The 25,292-nt window shown below is 43.2% G+C and overlaps 1 protein-coding gene and 1 pseudogene across 4 annotated transcripts in view; one reads left to right on the top strand and one right to left on the bottom strand.

Moving 5' to 3' along the window:
- Positions 1–2,362: 2,362 nt before the first annotated feature.
- LOC124033785 lies at positions 2,363–7,415 on the top strand (annotated as a pseudogene). The gene is made up of 8 exons (XR_006838453.1): positions 2,363–2,458; positions 3,843–4,039; positions 4,197–4,509; positions 4,689–4,791; positions 5,410–5,530; positions 5,728–5,925; positions 6,263–6,373; positions 6,485–7,415. The product of XR_006838453.1 is annotated as a BTB/POZ domain-containing protein 10-like (transcript).
- A 628-nt stretch (positions 7,416–8,043) lies between these two features.
- Positions 8,044–25,292, bottom strand: part of LOC124033784 (aryl hydrocarbon receptor nuclear translocator-like protein 1) — a 35,297-nt gene continuing 18,048 nt past the window's right edge. Inside the window, exons 3-19 of one of the 3 annotated variants that reach the window (XM_046346076.1) lie at positions 17,492–17,560; positions 17,160–17,304; positions 16,969–16,989; positions 15,606–15,668; positions 15,297–15,454; positions 15,067–15,146; positions 14,860–14,952; positions 14,305–14,422; positions 13,718–13,867; positions 13,292–13,538; positions 10,563–10,669; positions 10,131–10,281; positions 9,643–9,719; positions 9,363–9,471; positions 9,088–9,181; positions 8,801–8,894; positions 8,044–8,699 (exon numbers count right to left, since the gene is read on the bottom strand). In XM_046346076.1, coding sequence (XP_046202032.1) covers positions 8,542–8,699; positions 8,801–8,894; positions 9,088–9,181; positions 9,363–9,471; positions 9,643–9,719; positions 10,131–10,281; positions 10,563–10,669; positions 13,292–13,538; positions 13,718–13,867; positions 14,305–14,422; positions 14,860–14,952; positions 15,067–15,146; positions 15,297–15,454; positions 15,606–15,668; positions 16,969–16,989; positions 17,160–17,304; positions 17,492–17,504 — 1,878 coding nt within the window. In that variant the 5' untranslated portion in view covers positions 17,505–17,560 and the 3' untranslated portion in view covers positions 8,044–8,541. Of the gene's footprint in view, positions 8,700–8,800; positions 8,895–9,087; positions 9,182–9,362; positions 9,472–9,642; positions 9,720–10,130; positions 10,282–10,562; positions 10,670–13,291; positions 13,539–13,717; positions 13,868–14,304; positions 14,423–14,859; positions 14,953–15,066; positions 15,147–15,296; positions 15,455–15,605; positions 15,669–15,995; positions 16,075–16,968; positions 16,990–17,159; positions 17,305–17,491; positions 17,561–25,292 lie in introns of those variants that run through there. The other 2 variants (XM_046346077.1, XM_046346078.1) reach the window with 2 other exon arrangements.

Genomic DNA, 25,292 nt, shown 5'->3' with positions numbered 1-25,292 from the left:
AAAGAGCAGGTGTTCCTAATGTTTTGTACTCTGTGCCTGTAGAAAAAGTCTACATACACTCCTTTGAACTTTTTTCACATTCTGTTGTATTACAAAGTGGGATTGAAAAATGTATTTTTTTCTCATTGATCTACATAAAATACTCTGTCAAATTGAAAAAAGAATCCTACAAATTTTTACAAATTAATAAAATATTTAACTAAAATATAGTCTGTGCATAAGTATTCACCCGCTTTGTTTAGGCAAGCCTAAATTAGTTCAGAAGTCAAATGTGGCTTAACAAATCCCACTAAGTTATATGTGAAATAATATGGGTTGACATAAAACAAAAAAATGATGACTACCCCCTTCCTCTGTCCCCCATACATACAGTAAAAAGTTTGGACACACCTGCTCATTCCAGGGTTTTTCTTTATTTTTACTATTTTCTACATTGTAGAATAATAGTGAAGACATCAAAAATATGCAATAACACATATGGAATCATGTATTAACCAAAAAAGTGTTTAACAAATGAAAATATATTTCATATTTTAGATTCTTCAAATAGCCATCCTTTGCCTTGATGACAGCTTTGCACGCTCTTGGCAAACTATTGACTGGTACTGTATATCCATAAGGTCCCTTAGTCAAGTATTGAATTTCACAGATTCAACTACAAAGACCAAGGAGCTTTTTAAAAGCCTCTTACGGAAGGGCAGTGACTGGTAGATGGGTAACAATAACAGATCAGACATTGAATATAACGTTAAGCATGGTTAAGTTAATAATTATGCTGTGGATGATATATTAAACCATCCAGACACATCAGACTAAGTTGTCATTCTGAACTGAGCTGCATGACAGGAAGGAAACTGCTTAGGGATGTCACCATGAGGTCATCAGTGATTTTTAAAACAGCTACGGAGTTCAAAGGCTGTGATCGGAGAAAACTGAAGATGGATCAACAACATTGTAGTGACTCTACAATAATGACTTATGACAGAGTGAAAAGAACAATTTAAATACACAGAATAAAAAATATTCCAAAACATGTATGCATTAAGGCACTGAAGTAATACTGCAAAGAAAACACAGCAAAGGAATGCATCACTGAGTTAACTGCCTCCTTATGTTCAAGCATGGTGCTGGCTCCAGCATGGTATGAGGTTTTCAGGATGAAAAGAAACGGGACAGAGGTAACCACAGGCAAAATCCTAGAGGAAAACCTGTTTGTCTGCTTTACACCAGGTACTGGGAGGGGAATTCACCTTTCAGCAGGACAATAAACTAGATATGCACTGGAGTTGCTTACCAAGAAGAAGTGTATGTTCCTGAGTGGCCAAGTTAGCTTTGACCTAAATCTGCTTGAAAATCTATGGCAAGACCTGAAAATTGCTGTCTAGCCATGATCCCCAGATCCTTGACAGAGGTTGAAGAATTTTGAAAATAATAATGAACAAATATTGCACAATACAGGTGTGCAAAACTCTGAGATTTACCCAAGAAGACTAGCTGTAATCTGTGCCAAATGAGTTTCTAACATGTATTGACTCAAGGGGGTGAATACTTATCGAATGAAGGTATATTAGTGTTAACATTTTCATAAATTCATATTATTATATATATTTTTAAAGATTCTCCTTCCACTTTGACAGAGTATTTTGTGTCGATCGTTGACCAAGAAATGACACATCCATCCACAACCTTTCGCTAACTGGCCCAACGCGCTAACCGCTAGACTACCTGTTGCCCCACAATTCTGAAGTCTTTGTTTCTTCAAATTAACAAATTGTTGTCTTTTGCTATGATTATATAACAACATTTCGAACTTGTTTAGCATTACCTTGTCCAAATATGGACAGATTCCGCTATATGTATCCGTTTGCATCGCTTTCAATGGAGGACTTTTATCTTGAAGGCTACCCGCAAATTCCACTATTGTGGCCAATCCTTACTGTGGCCAGCTTCACATAAGGTAGCCACTGCCTGGCTAGCTAAACAAATATATTGCAAGCATTCTAAATCATCTGCTATTTACTATTTGGGACTGGTAACTAATTTACTGCTGGCTATGTTCTGAACACATTAGTTCGTTTGGGTGCTAGTGTCATGATTGTTAGTTAGCCACCATTAGTTTAGCTCGTATTATTCGGGATCATCGTGACATTAGCTGGCGAGCAGCTGTCAAGAGTTGGAATGCGAAAGGGAACTGATTTTAGTTTCGTATTCACTGAACGTATAACTTGCATTTATGTGAATATTTACCGCTTGTTTTGCTCTCCTGAATCAACCCAGTGAATTAATATCTAACTCGACTCCCTTCGTCATGTCAGATTATGAATGGTGAATAATCCGGGTTGGACGTCTCTGTGAACTGGTGATGGCAGCACGTCCACAGTCATATGATAGCAACTCAAGTGACACTGAGAATTGGGAACGAAAAACAACCACCTCGCAAACTCTGCAAGCACTCGAGGTGAGGCAATTGCTTTGTATTTGATAGTGTGTAAAGTGAGAAAGAACTGACACTAACCAATGTAGTTGGCATTTCTGTAGAGGCATTTCACATCCATGAGCATGTGTATAGTGCTATAGGTATAGGCCATCATATTATAGGCTAGACAGATGTTTTTCAGCATTGTCACACACTCATTTTGTAATATTTTCTTACAAAAAAAGCTCTGCATTGTTGGTTAAGGGCTTGTTGGTAAGGTTTACACCTTTTGTATTTGGCACATGTAACAAATACATTTTGATTTCATAGGGTTGACATTGTCCTTTGATTTCCAATGAAGGGATGGTTACTCTTGAACCCAACATCATAAAAGGCTACTGTTTTTATCATAACTGTAAAGTCAGATGGGCTGTCACAACGCTGCCAGTAGTCATTCTTATTTCTTTCAGTCCACTGTCATGACAGCACTATGTACACTTTATAACTACACGTTTAAGTAAAGTGTTTGCTAATGGTCTATGCCCTTTACTGGCTGTTGTGTTAGCAGAAAGGAAGTCTTTGGCATTTCTTGGGTAATTGTAAGTTCAGTTATTTAAGAGTCCCAAGAGAGACTAGCTACCTAACTTGCAAAGCAAACTCTTGCAAAAACAGACCTTATTTTTTTCCTCATTTTTAAGAACTGGTGCAGAACATGACCATGCAAGTTTGTGTATTTTGGCTTCTCTCCCAACAGGAACGTTGGCCTTTTTATACTTCCATGGCTCACTGATGTGATGTGCCCTCATATTAAGAGACTGGGACAATATGTTCAATATTTCAATACTAAATGGGAAACCATTACTCATGATTGTAGGCCTATATAGGGAAGCAACCATTTGTGATTAAAGACCCTGTTCCATTTTGATAGTGCTTTTAATGTCTGTTCCCTTTAAAAGATGTACCATTAGACAAGTGGTCTGCCTACACTTAAAGGGATTCTGCTTTTGTGTGTATATTTGTCTTTTTCCATTCTGTCCAGTTAGTCTTCTTGGGTTCGATGGCTGCTTCTATACTGTATGTCTTTCCAAATATCTGACTTTCACAGTATAGATGCATTGTTACTTATTGCTTTGAGTGTGTGACTACATTGTTTCTCTTGCTCCAGACAGTGCGTCAGGTCAGGGCGGTGTTGTTATAATTACTTCTAGAGGTAAATACTGGTTCTAGTAAAGCTCTAGCCCCGAACCATACTTTCACTGTGGTTCTGAGTGTCTCTACGGTTACAGCAGACACAGGATTTGTGACCTGCAATCTGTAATAATACATTAGGGGAGGAAGGACAACAGAGGGAGAGGGTGTGTGTTGTGTGATATCTGTGTAGAGTTGAACTGCAATTAGTATTTATTGTGCTTTCTGCTCTGGCCAGCGCTCAGTCGTGTGCATCTCGACTGGAGGCAGACCTTGTGAAGATGAGCCTGCATGGTGCTAGCGGGGGCAATGACCGCTCACGCGACCGCCGCCGCTCCAGCGACCGCTCCCGAGACTCGTCGCACGAGAGGGGAGAGGGCCAGCTCACCCCTTGCATCAGAAATGTCACCTCGCCTACCCGCCAGCACAACAGTGGTGAGTAGAACGTACTGAGAACACTTTCACAAGTCTCCTAAAATAAGATTTCTAAGAGAACATGTTGGATTCTAATGTTGGCATGTAATAGGAGTAGTCTGTGAGAAAGGTCAGTTGTCATGCCAGTGAGTTAGTGCCTCTCTCCCTCCACCTCCAGACCGTGAGAGGGACGGTGGCTCCAGGCCCAGCAGCCCCCGTCCTCAGAGGATTTCCCCCAGCGGCTCCAGTAACAGCGGGCTGGTCAGCAGCCGTAACAGCAGCCTGTCCAGCACTGAGGGCTGCTTTAAGAGCCTGGGGGTGGGAGAGATGGTGTTTGTCTATGAGAATAGCAAGGAGGGACTGGGCACGGGCCTGGGTACCCGCAGCATCCGGACCTCAGGCTCCGAGAGGGTCACTCTTATAGTAGATAACACACGGTTCGTGGTGGACCCTTCAATCTTCACAGCACAGCCAAACACCATGCTGGGCAGGTAGGGCTGACCTCATTGTTGTACTTTATTATGGTAAAATCATCAATCTGTATCAAGTTTTATTTTACCAGTGTGGTTATATGAGGCTATTTCACCTACATTTTTTTTTTCCTTTAGCTTTTTTATTGTATGAACGTTGAACAACACTGAAATGTGACCTGCTTTGTGGTTTCTTGCAGAATGTTTGGATCTGGAAGGGAACACAATTTCACACGGCCCAATGAAAAAGGAGAGTATGAAGTCGCCGAAGGCATCAGCTCTACGGTGTTCCGAGCCATCCTGGTCAGTCAATAGCACTGTATTACCAAGTACAACACTCCCTTTTACTAGCTTGGTCAATTATTGACTGTTTTTACTTGAAGAAAACAATTCCTTGATCTAGCGTTGCAGTTGCTAACCTTTGCTCTTCTGAGCCACAAGGATCAGCCTGCTACTCATAGTCATCCTGAATTGATTAACTAATTTGTAGCCAAAAACATTTACTCAAGGCTACAGAGTCAACCTCAGACTGTTATTATAGAATAGAGTAGATGCCATGAGTTGTCCACTGAGGCTATGAGTGTCTGGAGAACAAGTACAAGAATCAGTACCAGTGGTTGTAGGCTGCTGATGTGAATATGGAGGAATGGATTGATTCAAATGTGGGCTGTTGACAAACAGGGATCACTCTTAGAGGCATAGCATTGGATTTGAAAGATGTACCTTTTTATCTTTGCATTTGCAAATCGAATCCATGCCCAGCTCAACCGGCAGTAAACTGATGCCCAGCTCAACGTACTGTAAGGGAGACGGCATTGGCCATTTTGACCATTTTAGGAAGGGGGGGCTGATGTCTGTGAGTGAGGCAGTCTCTGTAATGGCTGCCTCTTGTGTTTTCTCTGTTTACTCTCTAACTGGCAGGATTACTACAAGTCTGGAATAATCCGTTGCCCCGATGGAATCTCCATCCCTGAGCTGAGGGAGGCATGTGACTATCTGTGCATCACCTTTGACTACAGCACCATCAAGTGCAGAGACCTCAGTGAGTACACCCCCTTTTTACCCTTCTTGACCTGGTTGGCTCAGTGAACATAAATCATGAGCCCTTGGTTTTCATATCCCTTATTAGTGATTTAATTAGGTTTCCATAAGACTGATGAAAATGTTCTGGGAAGTTAGCGTGTTGGTTTGTGTCTCTGAACTGCTGTCTACTGACTGACCATGTCCCATTGTCCCTAGGTGCCCTCATGCATGAGCTATCTAACGATGGTGCCCGGCATCAGTTTGAGTTCTATCTGGAGGAAATGGTTGTGCCTCTGATGGTGTCCAGCGCCCAGAGTGGAGAGAGAGAATGCCACATCGTGGTGCTCACTGATGATGACGTAGTGGACTGGGACGAAGAGTACCCACCACAGATGGGAGAAGAGTACTCACAGAGTGAGTGAATCCACACACACTCTCCACCCACCCCTATTTGACCTAGATATTTTGTGTGTACGTTATGTGGGCCGTTTTTAAATGTTTGTAGTTCTGTCCTTGAGCTTTTTCTTGTCTATTAATATTCAGTATTATTTCATGTTTCATGTTCTGTGTGGACCCCAGGAAGAGTTTCAGCTTTCGCAAGAACTAATAGGGATCCTAATAAGATACCAAAAACGTGATCTTCCTAATTAGTAATCCCTGCTGTGGATTAAACTGTTGTTCACTTACCCAAAGGGACAAATTTAATTGACACTGCTTAAAAAGTTGTTGATAATTTATTTTCTCTCTGCAGTAATATACAGCACAAAACTATACCGGTTCTTCAAGTATATAGAAAATCGAGATGTTGCCAAATCAGTTTTAAAGGAGAGAGGACTGAAGAAAATAAGATTAGGCATTGAAGGTAAGATTATGGTTTTATCATGTATTTGCTGGGGTTCAGAGCAAAAATTTAAAGATTTTGATTCAGCATTGCAAACTCACTGGCTCTGTTGGCTGCACCATGTATTGGTAGGTTACCCCACGTATAAAGAGAAGGTGAAGAAGCGTCCTGGTGGCCGTCCTGAGGTCATCTACAACTACGTCCAGAGGCCCTTCATCCGCATGTCCTGGGAGAAGGAGGAGGGCAAGAGCCGCCATGTTGACTTCCAGTGTGTCAAAAGCAAGTCCATCACTAACCTGGCTGCAGCTGCTGCAGATATCCCCCAGGACCAGCTGGTCAACATGCACCCTGGCCCTCAGGTGGACGAGTTGGACGTCCTCCCTAACCAGTCCCCCAGTGGACCCCAGTACAGCTACAACAACGATGCTGGTGACCCAGACGCCCCCTCTCCCGCAGTCTGAGGACTGCCCCCTCCCTGACACTTCCCTTCCCAGCGTACTGCAGCATGGAGCGAGAGGGGGATCAATATAGAGGGGGATCATAACCATATTGCCTTGGCACCTCCTCCACAGCCTTAGAGCCTCAAGGATCTGGTCGACTGTAAAAACCCTATAAGGGACAAGACTGGCAAAAGGGCATATTTCTTTTTCTTAAAAAAAATACTTGACCAAAGGAATTTATTTTTCTGTTAATTGTTTGAAATAAATTTAGCAAACCCAATTATTTTGTAGCTATTATTATTATTTACAGTGGTTATCAGGCTGTGCACTGTGTGGTGTTACTGTGCTCTCCCCCTGAGTTTTATTTCACGTGTGGTTCTGGGCATACTTCCTGGATGGCAAGACTAGTGAATACTGTATCTGTTTGGGGGATAGGTGCAGATCATGATGCCTGGCCATGGAGAAAATCCTCTGATTTCATCACCATTCAGTGGAAATTACTGTTGAATTCCCCTCAGATATACTTTGAATCATGTAATGGTTGGGTTGGTTGACATCATAGGATTGGTAATGGGATTCTGTGCTCCCTGGATATTCAGCATGACATAAAGACATTAAAATCACTACATTGTATGGTGTTTTTTTTATTCCTATCATTGTGCTTATTATCCATTAATAGCACTTGAGTTGAAAGAGGTTACTTTCACCTTATCCCTCTACATAGAGCCCCTACACTTTCAAACTGAAAGTTAAAGTAGCCTAATACATGTGCAATACCTAGCCTGCAATTGTGGTTTGAGTTGACCTGATTTCAGATCAGGAGGAAAGTTTTCCTTTTATGGGTCATTTGGATAGTCTGCCTGTTGCTAGGGAACAACTATTTCCCAGGGGTCAGTAGTAAAGCACATCCTGTGTGTGCCTCTGGCAGTGAGGTGGTCCAGGAAGGTGAGTGGGTGATGAGAAATGGTGTGCCCCCATAATATGCAAACATCACAAGTGGTGTGGACAATACCAACCAGTCTCCTAGCAACTCTGGCAGAGGAACTAGTCTGTGATTTGTCACATTTCATCTATTGTTGGCAAGCAAACGGATTACTCACTATTCCCACACAACATATTGTAGCAAAGTACCTTGGATTTCTGCATTGTAGCAACAATGTAAAATCCCGTCAGCTGATTTAGCAGTGATACTGTGCCACTGGATGGTAACTTGATACAGACCGCCCTGTTTTGTATTTTTGAAAATGGAAATAAGCAAGAGGAAGTTTTATTTTTTAAATAATTCACTACTGATACAATACACTTGTACATATACATATTTAGAGAAAATTAGAATAAACAAGTATGATACAATTTTCTTTAGAAATATTGACATGTTTTTTTGTAGTGTAAAAACACAAAAAACAATGCCATTATAAAAGAGCTGGGTTCAATGCCTGTGAGGATGAATGGACATAGAAAAACCCAGATAACTGGTACAATAATACTACAGGGGTAATGAGGCAGTTTCACTTTTCCCCAACCGCACTGAGGTGGACTGTACATCATGGCCGATCCCAGGCCTAGTATTCCTTCCTTTTCAGGGCCCGCCTGCATTCAGCCTTACTGTGAGGCTACAGTCACATTAGCCCTGTTGATATGGCTCTCTGGTACTGGTCACAAACTGACAGAATGTGAATACTGTAACACCCAGCCCTTACTCTACCATGTTTAGCCCAATTAGGAGGCCTTGCCTAAGCCTGACAGTCCTCACAGTGGCCAGGGCAGGTCACTGAAGTCCACTGGGCCTCCCAACCCTGCGTCTGCCTCCAGAAGGCTCATGATCACAGCCATGGCTGCCTCGTCATTACTCGGGCTGCTGGAGCCTGGCTCATCCATGATGTCAATGCCAATGTGAGAGTTATCGCCTAAACAGGGTAAGGACAAGGGTTAAATATCTATGATTTTATGTGGATAGTTTCATTAACTGTAATCAAGATTAGATTTCATAGCGGGGAAAAATGCATACTTAGATTGGAGTTATTGGAGTACGGATAGCCTACGGAGTCTGGTCCTGGTATCAGCCCTGCTGAGGGATGTTCTGTGGTTCCACTGTTCTGTATCTGTGAGAGAATTGACATTCAGGAATCACCATTGCATCCTGAAGTATGAGCCACTAACAGACATTAAAAATATCCACCAGATGTGCTCATTACTGACTTCACATGGATGAGCAGTGGATTGATTAGCAGACTTCCTCCCAGTTGGGAGGGGTTGAAGTGGAAGAGAATGGGAAGGACAGGTCAGAGCTCTTACCTTCTTTCCCCCTGGGGACGACATGTCTGGGGGTGGAGTGCTGGTGAAGTTATGAGGACTGGAGCCACAGCTGGAGGGCGAGGAGCCTCTTATCCTGGAAGAGTAAAGAAAACACAGGGTAAAAACAGAAGGACACAGCCCCATACCGTTTGTCACACACAGACATTTTCATTATGCACTGGGGGTCGATGACCATGGTATGGTAATGACCATACAGGCATGCCAATTTATGTTTGACAAGACAATCATAACACAATCCACATGGTTCCTCTCACCTCTGGATCTCCATCACCTCTTCTGCGATTATCCGGCCGATCTTTCCCGCCCCTGCCCTTGTGCCGCCGGGGATGCCAGGCACGGTCTGAAGGGCCCGCTTGCCAGTTCCTGCAACCAACAAACGCAAAAGCTCAGTCACATTTTGGAAAAATCAAACAATTACTTAGTCACAGTCATGCCAGGCACAAAGAAAATGTATGTCAACTCATCAAAGTACAGTCACGCTTCATCCAAGCGGGTGAACTGCTGTGTGAGAGCACAGCAGGAGGGCAGGCTTACCGTCTGTGAGTACACTATCCATGCTCTGGGGGGAGGCGGCGAGCTGAGGATAGATGCCATCAGATCCTTCAGGCACACTGAGACAGAGAAAGGGAGAGAGAAGAGAGAGTGAGCGTCATCACTGAGCATGCTCGTGACTTCACACCTCATTGGGCAGCTTATTAACATTATTGCATAGATAGCCCAACAGCTCTAGAAAGACACAGTAATAAATATGCAAGAGTTCCAATAATACACGCTTTGTTCTCTGAGGCAAGCCAGACAGCTATATGAGTTGGACATTGATTTCATGTTGAAACAATAGTGGTGGTGATAAAACAACTTTGACATAGTAGCCATTGTAAATGTAATCAACTGTTCTTCCATTCATTATCCAACTTTATTAGGCTATGACCCTAATATAATGAATACAGTGTAATATTATGCATTGACTAGTTAAATGAGGACTGTGGAAGAAAGTCCTAGCAGAAACAGGTGTAGCTACTTACCAGACAACAGTGTTGGTGGAGACAATGTACTCCACCTCTTTGGTCCAAGGGTTCATAAAACTGAACCAGCGACTCCTCAGCGTGATAAAGGAGCCGTCTTTTATTTTGAACTTGTAGCAGTTGGTATTGATCTTCTCCCTCATCTGGAGCACTGAGAACAGAGGTGGCAGCCAGGGGGTGAGCTCAATAAGGCATGATATCTGCACACTTGGCCTCTGTGACATGCCAAATGGTAGCCTGCCAGGTTCTATATTAATTCATATCAGGGTCTACTCGCTATGTGACAAGCTTAGCGCAATACATTTTATATGACAAAATGACCAGACATTACAAAATTATTCATGTAAGGCCTGAGACTCAGGGATGTATCGCTGAGTCTAAAACTTTGCTCTTTGGTGTTATATTGGTGTCCTTGTTCGATCTGATACATACCTTGTCTATGACATTCCGCAAGGTGCCCTATGTCATCTTGATGAAAGTATTCATAAAACGATGTACCCAGCAACTCTTGGGGTAGATAAGCCAAAATGGCAGTGGCCCTACAAAAGAGAACAGTATTAAGCACAAGTCCTGACTATCAATGCTGGCCAGTGGTATTTAGGACATTTTTAAGGTTAAGTCTGGACCACATCTTTTTTTATTGTATACAAATAAAATCATATTCTCCTCCCTGCTTTGCATGTTTGATCATAATCAATGCCATGACAATGCAGGGCTGGGCAGTATACCCTATTTGACTATATACCGGTATTGATGTACGGACCGGTTTCAGTTTTTATTTTAACTTCTATAACGGTATTTCAATGTTTGGTTTGTTAAATGTAATACGCAACTCTGGCGAGTGTAATGTCTGTTTTTATGGTTTACTCCGTTTGCTTCTTGAGTCGTGCTGCTAACCACACCAAGCCTTGCCCCGTCACTCAAGAAGAGAGCAATTGCTCGACCATAGTCACAAGAACTTTCTTGCCGTTCACTCCGCAAGGTCAGATGGATGCAACAATGTTGGTGACATGCTACTTTCCACGAGCGTTCTATAATTACTCTATTCGTTTGTGTATCTTACTGTCTGCAAACTACTGTTTGCTAGTTGGTCTTTTCTTAGCAAGGCGTTGCTCAAATAATTTGTGTTAGCCGTTAATGATTATCGATAGTTAGCTGGTTAGCTAGCTAAATGTAATAAGAGTCAGAGCAAACGTATCTAGTTAGCTGTTAATGATTATCGATAGTTAGCTGGCTAGTTAGCTAAATGTACTAAGAGTCAGAGCAAACGTATCTAGTTAGCTGTTAATGATTATCGATAGTTAGCTGGCTAGCTAGCTAAATGTACTAAGAGTCAGAGCAAACGTATCTAGTTAGCTAACACTGCCTGGTACTTGTGCCGGTGTAAGCCAAGAAAAGCATGTTGTGCAACGGTATCTTATCAGAGGAATAGGCAAAGCATGAATATGTTGCTTCTTCTTCTATGATATAATGGCGGTCCGCAAACAAACGTTAAAGGTGCATGCCCTCACCTACTATGCTGGAGTGTGTGGTCAATCACGGTTTACAACATTAGCTCCACATTTCTAAATCCTCCTACCTAACTCAATACTTCTGAGAAAATATAAAAGAGCCCTACTAAATTCTAATAGACCCTCCCCCATCCCCAAAATCCCATCCAAACCCAGTCCAACCTCAATGGCCTTACACTTCAATCTTTCCCTCTCCAACTCTTTTGGCTAACTGGTCTACAATTTCATTCCCTTCCACACCGGAGTTGAACTACTACAACCAGTCTCTCAATTCTCCATAATAACATTAATACCTCCAATAGTAGATCACTCCTATTATATTTGCCAGATGATATACAGACAGGAAATCTGAGCATACTATAATTCTGACAGGTTGTACGCCAACTGTTAAACTGAGTATATGTAGTCATCTACATATCTGCACATTAAATTCAGGAACGTAAATGCCTGCTCCTGTGGGCGCACAGGAGCAGGGTCCTTGGATCCACCTGTGAAAAGCGGTAAAAATGCATAAAAACTTCTACCAATGTAATTGTGAACCAGTTTCCCTATATCCTTGACTTCTGACCAATCATTCCTTTTTTTCTACCAAGTTTAGATCAACAACAGGCTATGGGAGAAACCATGGAGAAACATCCCCTATCACCACAGAAGAGCCAACCTCCAACTCACTCAAACCACTAATCAGCAAGCTTTCCAAATGCCCAACCAAAACCACTGCCTTGTCTACTAGTATATTCCCAACAGTCAGCTAGAACAGTAGCAGTGGGATGGTAAAGAATATGTTGGCTAGCTAGCTACATGAAGCATGAAAACATGTCATGTAACACCTAATTAGAGTCACCTGGAAACAGTGATGAAAACTTTGGTTCTCACCCTATCGATAATTCCTCACTGTTGTCATGTCAAACAACAATGTATCCAAGGTGCTGCCCACTATATACCAACTATAGAATTAGAATAATCATTATATTTCCATGATTTCAATGGTTCAATTAGCTAGGCTTAGATATCATGCTGCGTGGCACAGTGTGGAAATGATAATACAAGTGCAGGAAAAGCAGAAATGGATAAATGCTGAAAATCACTTTTGTCTGGATTAAACAGTAAAAAGGGATAAAGCCCATTTGAAATCACTTATAATTTATGCGTTGCCACCCTAGGGTTATTACTCAGAAAACATTTAGAACTTTTATTATTCAAAAACATAAAATACTGTCAAATACAGTTTAAAATAATAATATTGTGATATGATATTTTGTCCATATTGCCCAGCCCTATGACAATCACATAGCACCCTGTGACATTATCTAGAAATTCCCAGTGTACCAAACAGTATTAGTGACGTGGTGAGGTTATGGGATTGTTTTGTCAGGTGGCAGTGGAGTATTTGTTGTCAACATATCTACTCTGAATCCTGTCTGCCCTCTCGGCCTCCATTACACCTCCATCTGGAATATTTTGCTGATGCTGTATTTGGACATTGACAAAAACATCACTCACACATAAGCTGTCACTCTGCAGTAAATCCAGCTCTGGACTACCCACGAGGTCCAGCCAGGTGTCAGAACGTCACTGTACAGGGGCCAACTGGCACATCCTTTGCTACATGTTTGTATGTCTGCATGCATGCCATAAAACATCTCTCACCTCTGATCAACAAAGACAAACTTCCCGTCGATTGCATGACGAGAGACATACTCAGTGGGTTTGACACGGATCTCATTGTTCATTGGCTGAGGGACAATGTGGGGATGCAGCTGTCCAATGGCCACCAGGCAACTGAGGTTGCAGCCCTCGTTGTCTGGTTCATTGTCATCATCTAGACCCATCTTGGTGGGTGGCCAGCTCTTCAGGTAGCCAGTACTGTGTATTGTGCAGAAGCTCTTACGGTCAGCTGCGGATACAGTGGTTGGATCATCATCAACTAGCTCTACTCTGGAGCTATCACTGACATCAATGAGTAAGTAGTATATTGGTATGAAACCAAATGAACTGTTAACTAAAATTAATCACAGGAGATTAAAAAACACCCTTGAGTAAGTTACGTAAGGAAAAGACAGGAGGCTAAAGTACCTTTCTTCTTGGAGCAGGTAGAGGGAAAGTCCTTGTCCTCCATTTTGATGAGGGGCCGATTGCACTTCATCCTGCAGAAGAAGGATCGCCTGGCTCCAGAGCAAAGTCTGGATGGGCCGGGGGTGATGTCTGTCTTTACTGGGAGGCCAGCTGAGGACAAGACACAAAATAGCATTTAACCTATGCTGCAACGACAGGAACAGTATCACCCATGATCCTTAATATATACTGTACCAAGTCGTACTCTGGCAAATAAAGCTACAATATATATATTTTTGCTATTACAAAAAAATTGCTGAATTTACATAAATGGTTTGACTGTTTATATTTACCCTAAACCCAGCGTGTCTTGATATAAAAATAGCGTACATATATACCCTACATTTAGCTTCGTACATTTAAATAATGAGGAACACACAGTACAGGGGGATACATTGAGTGTCACTGTGCTAGCTATGTAGGGGACAGCAGGCTGATGATTACAGTCTGCTTTTCTACTCTATCAGACACGGTGTCCCTGATTTCCTTGTTCTCCACCCCCTGGGCACTTAGAGAAAGGCTGGTAACTAGAGGCCAGGGTGCATTACTTTTGGAATCGATGAGGCGCTCCCGTGGCGCCGTGTCCGATGAGGACAGCTGCTCCTTGACTTTGGCAATGTCTTTAGGATGCAGGTAATCAAACAGGCTCTGACCAATCAGGTCATTCTGCACAGAGAGGGAGAGAGTGCCATAAGATAAGACCACGTTACATAAATGAGGCCCATAAAAAAATACAAAATAACTAACACCCTTGCCTTTTGTGAACTAGCACCTGTACTTGACTTTTTCTGACTAGCACAGACTGCTGATAGCTACTTTATTGTGGAAAAATGTACTGACTGATATGTAGTTGTATTAGTGCATTCATCTTAAGACTCTGGATTAGAGTGTCTGCTAAACGACTAAAATGTAAACATTGTAAAGTAAATGTCTCTAAAATGTAAACGTCTGTAAAGTAATACCAGGTTACAGGGGGTCTCCGATCATCAAAACGAATGAATAAATGTTATATTCATGTCATCAGGGTAGCTTATGAGGGTAAAAATGACTACAGTATCACCATTTAATGGAGAAAAAACTGCAACATATTGGAAAGGACGTACTTGGCTGTAGTTTAGGATTTTGTAGACTGACTCGGAAACAAACAGTATCTTCCCTCGATCGCAGCCAACAACAAACAGAAAACCATCAGATGCCTGTGGAGAGGGAGAGACGAGAGAGAGAAAGAGAAATACTGAGTCACACATGCATAATTATTGTGAAATGCACTCTGAGGACACCATACAGTCTATGGAGGTAAGGACACCCACCCTCAGTATTAAGTGCTTCAGTTCGTCGTCTGACAGGAAGGCTGGTTTGTAGTTAGCTTCAGTGTAGGGGTTAGCGGCACCTGTGAGTCAGAAAAGGCTTGTATGTAAGACAAATGAATCAATATGTCGTTTGTATTTCTCTGATGTACTTTATTGATCAGCTGCATGGTGGTGGTTGTCATCACTGTACTGTTCTGGCAGCAGTCCTATTAAAATCCTTCTCGTCTCACCTCTTAAGGTCTTCATGTGCTGGACAGCCATGCGCAGGACTGTTAGTTTGTCCAGTTTACGGGACATAGCGTTGCATGTAGGCACTAGTGCGGCCAGCTCGTCTATGAAGCTGTTCATCTTGTCCCTGCGTCTCTTCTCAATCTGACTGTGGGCCTCTCTACCATCCAAACAATACAAAGAGCATTTAACACAGACAAACAAATAAACACATCCATAGTCTGCCTGTATTTACAGAAACATGACTAATCTCTCATTTTTATTCCATCGATTTTTATGTCATCCTATGGGAGATAGAAACATTTGGTTACCTGGCATTTTTAATCCGGCCTTGATGATCACCAAGTCTATCATTGTCTGTGTCCATGCTATCCCTTTGAGGAGGAGCAATAACATTAGTACAAATAAATATAGTAAAACAAATATTTTACAACAAATATTAAATAATGATGTTACAGTATGCAATGTAATTATGAATAAAGCAAATTACTAAAGTGAGAAGTCGTTTGAAATTTGTATAATTCAAAAAACATGGAGAGCCTTTACTTGACATGAAACATCAACATTACTAATGCAAGCCATTCAAATATTTTCTTACCATCTTTGGTAGAATCTATATGAATAGTTATTAGAAATGTTCCTACAAAATTATGAACCTGGTTTCTTTGAGATCTTTCTTAGTGTAGATTCAGGTGAAATACCTTGTGCCCCTGATATTGTTCACAGCTGAACTCCTACTCTGTCATCCCACTCAGCCTTACTGTCCTTTCACAAACAAGAAATTAAGCCATGACATTTTTTATTTAACCTTTATTTAACTAGGCAAGTCAGTTAAGAACAAATTCTTATTTACAATGGCTGCCTAGGAACAGTGGGTTAACTGCCTTGTTCAGGGGCAAAACAACAGATTTTTACTGTGTCAGTTTAGGGATTTGATCTATCAACACTCTAACCACTAGGCTACCTGCCACCCCTAGAATGGTGGCACATATCCTGTGCCACTTCAAGACTTGTCAACTCCATACTATAATAGCATTCAACAGCCTCAAATAAAGGTTATTTCAAATATGATTGGCTCTACAAAATTGACCCATAGGTATTCACACAGAGTTGTTGTCTTAAGTCTCACAAAGTGAAGTAAAAACAAATCTGTGCCTTTAGTGAATGAGCTACAGACAACAATATAATGTACCATCCATCATACATCAAATCAGGGTGCCCTCTCTATTAAATTAAACCCCGATCAAACTAAATACCAGCAAATACATTTTTTAACACAACTGTAATACATTCTTGGTGCTTCAAGATTGTTACTGCAGCACCCCTTCATGCTTTGATGTTTATCCTAATTCTAGCTATTCAAATCTACACTATAGCATGACTGGCTCTCCCATATTCACAGCGATCCATAGTGTACATACTAACTGACCAGTCACTCTCAGGGTACTGATCACCATAGCGCATTCCTTTTGATTGACCTAAATTAGGGATGAGGAATACATTAGTGTCTAACCTCTAATTCTAGGGGTAAATGCTAGAACAGTTTGTGTAGTTTGATCAAAGAAGAAGCCAATCCTGACCAAACAAGGCTCCCACAGGGCCAACTAATCAGACACGGGATTGGGTCCTTTACTACAATGTACTTTAACATTCATAATTTGATTTGATACTTACTCAAAAGAAAATCCATCAATTCTGTGAAAGCAAGGAAGTTTGTATATTACAATTCAAATTAAGTACACTGATTATTCTGATTTAATCTAAATCAAGGTTATGCTACCATTTGTTCCTAATTGGTTGTTCATTTCTAGGTAGGTGGTTATCTTGTCAACTTTAAGTGGAAACAGTTTTGATGTCAGGCTTACTGGTAGTCTGTGGTGCTGCTTTTTCTCTTGCGTGTGTAGTCCATGCCGGGTGTGCCGATCGAGCTGATTAGATCAGTGGAGCCGGGAGACATGAACTCGTTCATCGTGGAGGAAATGTCCATTCTTTGGTCTGCCATTAGATCATCTATAGAGAGAAAACACACTGATTTCAGCACTTATTATTATCCATAAGACACAACAAAAAGGTCAGTTGACGTGAAAGCGACTTCAATGAAAGAACACAAGATATTCAAACCTCAATTCCTAGACAAAGACAATTGATCAAAAAGTGAAATAAACTGTGGCTGTTTTAAAGATGGTGTGATACTCACCACAAATATTCATAAGGCCAGTTATCCTCAAAACATCTCACTCAGTTTCTTTCCAGCAGTGACCCAGATCTGAAAGGCAAGTCAGTGAAGAGTCAGACATCCTCTTTATATACAAGGCATGAGGAAACCACAGCAGCATCACATAACAAAGCCCTCTGAACCGGAGCAGCTGCCGTATGACCTGAACGTGGTGCTGATGTATACCGTAGATGGTCCATTCGGTAAAGGGGATGTAAGAGGACCGATTGATTTCTCTATGGTCTTACATAAGGTGAAAGCTATAGCAGAGTCTCAAGCCTCTCTCTCTCTCCCTTAGGCAACAATCAAGAGAATCTTTGAGAAGCATCATTCACTTGACCTCCAGCTAAAATGAACAAGAAGAATGATAGAATTTATTTTGTTGTCAATGAAAACCTTGGATTACTAAAAACGGATGCTTTGGAATAGTGTTCATAACATAATGCAGCATATGTTACATAAACCTAGGTGTCAGTCAGAGACATGATTTAGTGAGATTAGTCCTTAATATAAAGGCTAATTTAGATAAAACAATGCCAATGTTACAGAGGAAGACAGATTGTCAGGAGGGGTCACATTTCCTAAAGAACCCATATCTGCATTGATCACTGTTTATATAATCCAACCAGTATGGCCTTTTATAATATTTAATATGGCCTTTTCCTAACCTCACTTAGATAGATTAAATTAGTCTCCTCTGCTAACCCATCACTTAGCGCTCCTGGTAGTTTCCCACGCAACGTCCTCAAATTACAAAACATTGTAATCCTGGTCAATTTGCCTCGATAGATGAGAAAGTCCATTTAAACCAATTAAAATATAGATATTTTTTGCCATCCTGGGGTCATCCACTACTTATAAAACCTATTTTCAACCTTTATTATTCAGAACAATAAAATACTATCAAATACCGCCATACCGTTTAAAGAAATTGACTATTTTGGTCATATCACCTAGCCCTACCCTCACAGATTGCATGTTTCCTAGGCTTTGTAAATAACCTATTAACAATGCTACTAGCACTTTCAGGTTTACAGTAAATGTAATCCGACACACTCAAATTAGTATGATATGTTACGTTTGGTATGGATACATAAGACAGATGGTTACTTAAGGTAAAAACAAAAGTATATCGCGAACATCTAGCAACCCAATGGCTGCGAGTTCGAATCTCATCACGGTCAATTTTAGCTAATTAGCTAATTTTCAACTACTTACTACTGTTTAGCTACTTTGCAACTAGTTAGTATGTTAGCTAACCCTAACCATTTAACCTAACTTTAACCCGAACCCCTAGCCTAGCTAAAGTTAGCCACCTTGCTTGAATATGTAACATATCATGAGTTTTGCAAATTCGTAACATAGTGTAACGACCCTGGGTTTATAAGCACGGAAATTGACTCTGCGGCAAAGTCGATAGCGCGTCGGGGCTAGAAGGTCGAGGGTTCGAGTCCTGCTTCCTGCTGTTTCATTACAATATTGTATTGTTGTTTTGCAAATTCGTAACATATTGTACATCTCGCAAATTTGTCAAATATAATACAAAATTGTCATTCGTAACATATCATACGAATGAGTAATGGACATTCATAAATTAATACATACCATATGAAACTTATCATTTCATACTAAATGGAGTGTCTCGCGTTTACATACAGAATAATTACAAAATGCTCCCAGACCAAGTTGCACAAAAATACCTTAAAAAGCACAGCTACCTCAGGTCACTGAGGCTTGTCCTGCTCCTGTAATCAGACCAGAACTAATGCTCTGCTCCACTGTGCCTGAAAGTCTTTTCACTGTAATTAGATTCTCCACTGGCCTATTTTTCCCCAGCTCTTTTCCCTATCCGTTTGATGTGACAGTTTCAGAGTTTAATTACATCGAACCGCACCATAATTACACCCCATAATTTCTTGCCTGCAGCAAGGAACTTTGTTATTGTCACCGTCACCATAGACAACTACACTACAACCTGACCCTTCACTCTGGTATATGTCACAACAGACATCCGAGCTGACCATGTAATCCACCGGGCAAAGAGGACTTGCTATACCATTCATCATCAATGGGTTTTTTTTACATGGTTTTTTGTAAGCTGAATAAAACAGTACTCCTGAGAATAAGCCTTTTTTGTAAATGTTCATTTTGTCACCTAAGCCAAAGGAAGGCTAAAAGACCTACACTGAGTGTACAAAACATTAAGAACACCTGCTCTTTCCATGACATTAACTTACCAGGTGAAAGCTATTTTTGATTGTCACTTTAATTCCACTTCAAATCAGTGTAGATGACGGGGACAGGTTAAAGAAGGATTTTTAAGCTTTGAGACAATTGAGACACTGCCATTCAGAGGGTGAATGGGCAAGACAGAAAATGTAAGTGCCTTTGAACGGGGTATGGTAGTATGTGCCGGTAGGTGGAGTCAACACAGGCCAGCATCCCGGTGGAACGCTTTCGACACCTTGTAGAGTCCATGCCCTAACAAACTGAGGCTGTTCTGAGGGAAAAGGGGGGGGGGGGGGTGCATCTCAATATTAGGAAGGTGTTCATAATGTTTGGTATGCTCAGTGTATACTCAAACACAAAATCTCTCACGCGTACTGACTAAAAAAGGAGAAAAAGGAAACCCTGCGTTAAAGTCAGCTTAGCTAGTTGTGACAAATCTCTGGTTTCCCGGATACAATGGTGCAGGAACCTCTTGAATGGTTGCCAATTAGGGAACTTTTCCCACTACACATAACCCACGGATAGCATGCAGGTCACACCTCTCCTCACGCCACCACTCCACTGCTCATCAGTCTAATGAAAATACTTTTGTATCATTTTACCATCTCCATGGCATTCATATATTCAGTAACACTCAACACCATCCATGTTACAACACTAGAAGATCACTAAGGTGGATTCTGATCATGTCTAATGTTTTAATGCACATGACCTCTGTGGTAACTAAGAGTCAAAAAGGTTTATGTTTAAGCTGTGCGGAAACAAAAACCTTGATCAGATGAGAAGAAGCAGGGAAGAAGCAGAACCAGGAAGCAGTAACAGGGTCAGGGTGAACATAGTGTGTCTGTCATGCAGGTGAAAGAGGACCCAAAAGCGACTTAACAGAAACAGAGTTTATTTAAGTCCAAACAGGGAATAACAGAAATCCTCTAGTCTGTAGAGGGGAATAACTGGAGAAGCGGCCACAGACTGCAGGTCGCTTCGGGTAGGCGCAGGCCGTAGTTGACAGAGACACCTGCTCACACGCAGCATCTGATGAAGGCAAAAAACACGACAGGACAGGGCGATACACAATCACAGCAAAAACACGACAGGACAGGGCGAAACGCAATCACAGCATGGTGAATACTAAACAAGGAACCGACGGGACAGGAACGGAACACAAAGGAATAAATAGGGACTCTAATCAGGGGAAAGGATCGGGAACAGGTGTGGGAAGACTAAATGATGATTAGGGGAATAGGAACAGCTGGGAGCAGGAACGGAACGATAGAGAGAAGAGAGAGCGAGAGAGTGAGAGAGGGAGGGGGAGAGAGAGGGATAGAAAGAGGGAAAGAACCTAATAAGACCAGCAGAGGGAAACGAACAGAATGGGGAGCACAGGGACAAGACATGATAATAAATGACAAACATGACAGTACCCCCCCACTCACCGAGCGCCTCCTGGCGCACTCGAGGAGGAATCCTGGCGGCAACGGAGGAAATCATCGATGAGTGAACGGTCCAGCACGTCCCGAGACGGAACCCAACTCCTCTCCTCAGGACCGTAACCCTCCCAATCCACTAAGTATTGGTGACCCCGTCCCCGAGAACGCATGTCCATGATCTTATGTACCTTGTAAATAGGTGCGCTCTCGACAAGGACGGGAGGGGGGAGGGAAGACGAACGGGGTGCGAAGAAAGGGCTTAACACAGGAGACATGGAAGACAGGATGGACGCGACGAAGATGTCGCGGAAGAAGCAGTCGCACAGCGACAGGATTGACGACCTGGGAGACACGGAACGGACCAATGAACCGCGGAGTCAACTTACGAGAAGCTGTCGTAAGAGGAAGGTTGCGAGTGGAAAGCCACACCCTCTGGCCGCAACAATACCTTGGACTCTTAATCCTGCGTTTATTGGCGGCTCTCACAGTCTTCCCCGCAGACAAAGGCAGACCGGTAGTGAAGCCTAAGGCGATGTGAGACCATGGTCGAGAAGGAATGGGGAGCGGTCTGAGACGACCGGCAGGAGGAGAGTTACCCGACTTAGTCTGCGCGCAGTCCGAACAAGCAGCCACGAAACGGCGCGTGTCACGCTCCTGAGTCGGCCACCAAAAGCGCTGGCGAATAGACGCAAGAGTGCCTCGAACACCGGGATGACCAGCTAACTTGGCAGAGTGAGCCCACTGAAGAACAGCCAGACGAGTGGAAACAGGAACGAAAAGGAGGTTACTAGGACAAGCGCGGCGACGCAGTGTGCGTGAGTGCTTGCTTAACCTGTCTTTCAATTCCCCAGACTGTTAACCCGACAACACGCCCATAAGGAAGAATCCCCTCGGGATCAGTAGAAGCCACAGAAGAACTAAACAGACGGGATAAGGCATCAGGCTTGGTGTTCTTGCTACCCGGACGGTAAGAAATCACAAACTCGAAACGAGCGAAAAACAACGCCCAACGAGCTTGACGGGCATTAAGTCGTTTGGCAGAACGGATGTACTCAAGGTTCTTATGGTCTGTCCAAACGACAAAAGGAACGGTCGCCCCCTCCAACCACTGTCGCCATTCGCCTAGGGCTAAGCGGATGGCGAGCAGTTCACGGTTACCCACATCATAGTTGCGCTCAGATGGCGACAGGCGATGAGAAAATAAGCGCAAGGATGAACCTTATCGTCAGACTGGAAGCGCTGGGATAGAATGGCTCCCACGCCTACCTCTGAAGCGCCAACCTCGACAATGAATTGTCTAGTGACGTCAGGAGTAACGAGGATAGGAGCGGACGTAAAACGTTCTTTTAGAAGATCAAAAGCTCCCTGGGCGGAACCGGACCACTTAAAACACGTCTTGACAGAAGTAAGAGCTGTGAGAGGGGCAGCAACTTGACCGAAATTACGAATGAAACGCCGATAGAAATTAGCGAAACCTAAAAACGCTGCAACTCGACACGTGACCTTGGAACGGGCCAATCACTGACAGCTTGGACCTTAGCGGAATCCATCTGAATGCCTTCAGCGGAAATAACGGAACCGAGAAAAGTAACGGAGGAGACATGAAAAGAGCACTTCTCAGCCTTTACGTAGAGACAATTCTCTAAAAGGCGCTGTAGAACACGTCGAACGTGCTGAACATGAATCTCGAGTGACGGAGAAAAAATCAGGATATCGTCAAGATAGACAAAAACAAAGATGTTCAGCATGTCTCTCAGAACATCATTAACTAATGCCTGAAAAACAGCTGGCGCATTGGCGAGACCGAACGGCAGAACCCGGTACTCAAAATGCCCTAACGGAGTGTTAAACGCCGTTTTCCACTCGTCCCCCTCTCTGATGCGCACGAGATGGTAAGCGTTACGAAGGTCCAACTTAGTAAAGCACCTGGCTCCCTGCAGAATCTCGAAGGCTGATGACATAAGGGGAAGCGGATAACGATTCTTAACCGTTATGTCATTCAGCCCTCGATAATCCACGCAGGGGCGCAGAGTACCGTCCTTCTTCTTAACAAAAAGAACCCCGCCCGGCCGGAGAGGAAGAAGGCACTATGGTACCGGCGTCAAGAGACACAGACAAATAATCCTCGAGAGCCTTACGTTCGGGAGCCGACAGAGAGTATAGTCTACCCCGAGGAGGAGTGGTCCCCGGAAGGAGATCAATACTACAATCATACGACCGGTGAGGAGGAAGGGAGTTGGCTCGGGACCGACTGAAGACCGTGCGCAGATCATGATATTCCTCCGGCACTCCTGTCAAATCGCCAGGTTCCTCCTGAGAAGTAGGGACAGAAGAAACGGGAGGGATGGCAGACATTAAACACTTCACATGACAAGAAACGTTCCAGGATAGGATAGAATTACTAGACCAATTAATAGAAGGATTATGACATACTAGCCAGGGATGACCCAAAACAACAGGTGTAAACGGTGAACGGAAAATCAAAAAGAAATAGTCTCACTGTGGTTACCAGATACTGTGAGAGTTAAAGGTAGTGTCTCAAATTTGATACTGGGAAGATGACTACCATCTAAGGCAAACATGGGCGTAGGCTTGTCTAACGGTCTGAAAGGAATGTTATGTTTCCGAACCCATGCTTCGTCCATGAAACAACCCTCAGCCCCAGAGTCAATCAAGGCACTGCATGTAGCACCCGAACCGGTCCAGCGTAGATGGACCGACATAGTAGTACAAGATCTAGATGAAGAGACCTGAGTAGTAGCGCTCACCAGTAGCCCTCCGCTTACTGATGGGCTCTGGCCTCTTACTGGACATGAATTAACAAAATGTCCAGCAACTCCGCAATAGAGGCACAGGCGGTTGGTGATCCTCCGTTCCCTCTCCTTAGTCGAGATGCGAATCCCTCCCAGCTGCATGGGCTCAGTCTCAAAGCCAGAGGAGGGAGATGGTTGTGATGCGGAGCAGGGAAACACCGTTGATGCGAGCTCTCTTCCACGAGCCCGGTGACGAAGATCTACCCGTCGTTCTATGCGGATGGCGAGAGCAATCAAAGAGTCCACATCTGAAGGAACCTCCCGGGAGAGAATCTCATCCTTAACCACTGCGTGGAGTCCCTCCAGAAAACGAGCGAGCAGCGCCGGCTCGTTCCACTCACTAGAGGCAGCAAGAGTGCGAAACTCAATAGAATAATCCGTTATGGACCGTTCACCTTGGCATAATGAAGCCAGGGCCCTAGAAGCCTCCCTACCAAAAACTGAACGGTCAAAAACCCGAATCATCTCCTCTTTAAAGTTCTGGAACTTGTTAGAGCAATCAGCCCTTGCCTCCCAGATAGCTGTGCCCCATTCTCGAGCCCGGCCAGTAAGGAGTGAAATGACGTAAGCAACCCGAGCTCTCTCTCTAGAGTATGTGTTGGGTTGGAGAGAGAACACAATCTCACACTGCGTGAGAAAGGAGCGGCACTCAGTGGGCTGCCCGGAGTAGCAAGGTGGGTTATTAACCCTAGGTTCTGGAGACTCGGCAGGCCAGGAAGTAACAGGTGGCACGAGACGTAGACTCTGGAACTGTCCAGAGAGGTCGGAAACCTGAGCGGCCAGGTTCTCCACGGCATGGCGAGCAGCAGACAATTCCTGCTCGTGTCTGCCGAGCATAGCTCCTTGGATCTTGACGGCAGTGTAACGAGCGTCTGAAGTCGCTGGGTCCATTCCTTGGTCGGTTCCTTCTGTCATGCAGGTGAAAGAGGACCCAAAAGCGACTTAACAGAAACAGAGTTTATTTAAGTCCAAACAGGGAATAACAGAAATCCTCTAGTCTGTAGAGGGGAATAACTGGAGAAGCGGCCACAGACTGCAGGTCGCTTCGGGTAGGCGCAGGCCGTAGTTGACAGAGACACCTGCTCACACGCAGCATCTGATGAAGGCAAAAAAACACGACAGGACAGGGCGAAACGCAATCACAGCATGGTGAATACTAAACAAGGAACCGACGGGACAGGAACGGAACACAAAGGAATAAATAGGGACTCTAATCAGGGGAAAGGATCGGGAACAGGTGTGGGAAGACTAAATGATGATTAGGGGAATAGGAACAGCTGGGAGCAGGAACGGAACGATAGAGAGAAGAGAGAG

This window comes from Oncorhynchus gorbuscha, linkage group LG04 (genome assembly GCF_021184085.1).
Source record: "Oncorhynchus gorbuscha isolate QuinsamMale2020 ecotype Even-year linkage group LG04, OgorEven_v1.0, whole genome shotgun sequence".
In the NCBI taxonomy this organism is placed as follows: Eukaryota; Metazoa; Chordata; class Actinopteri; order Salmoniformes; family Salmonidae; genus Oncorhynchus; species Oncorhynchus gorbuscha.
This window is presented reverse-complemented; position numbering and strand designations above follow the sequence as displayed.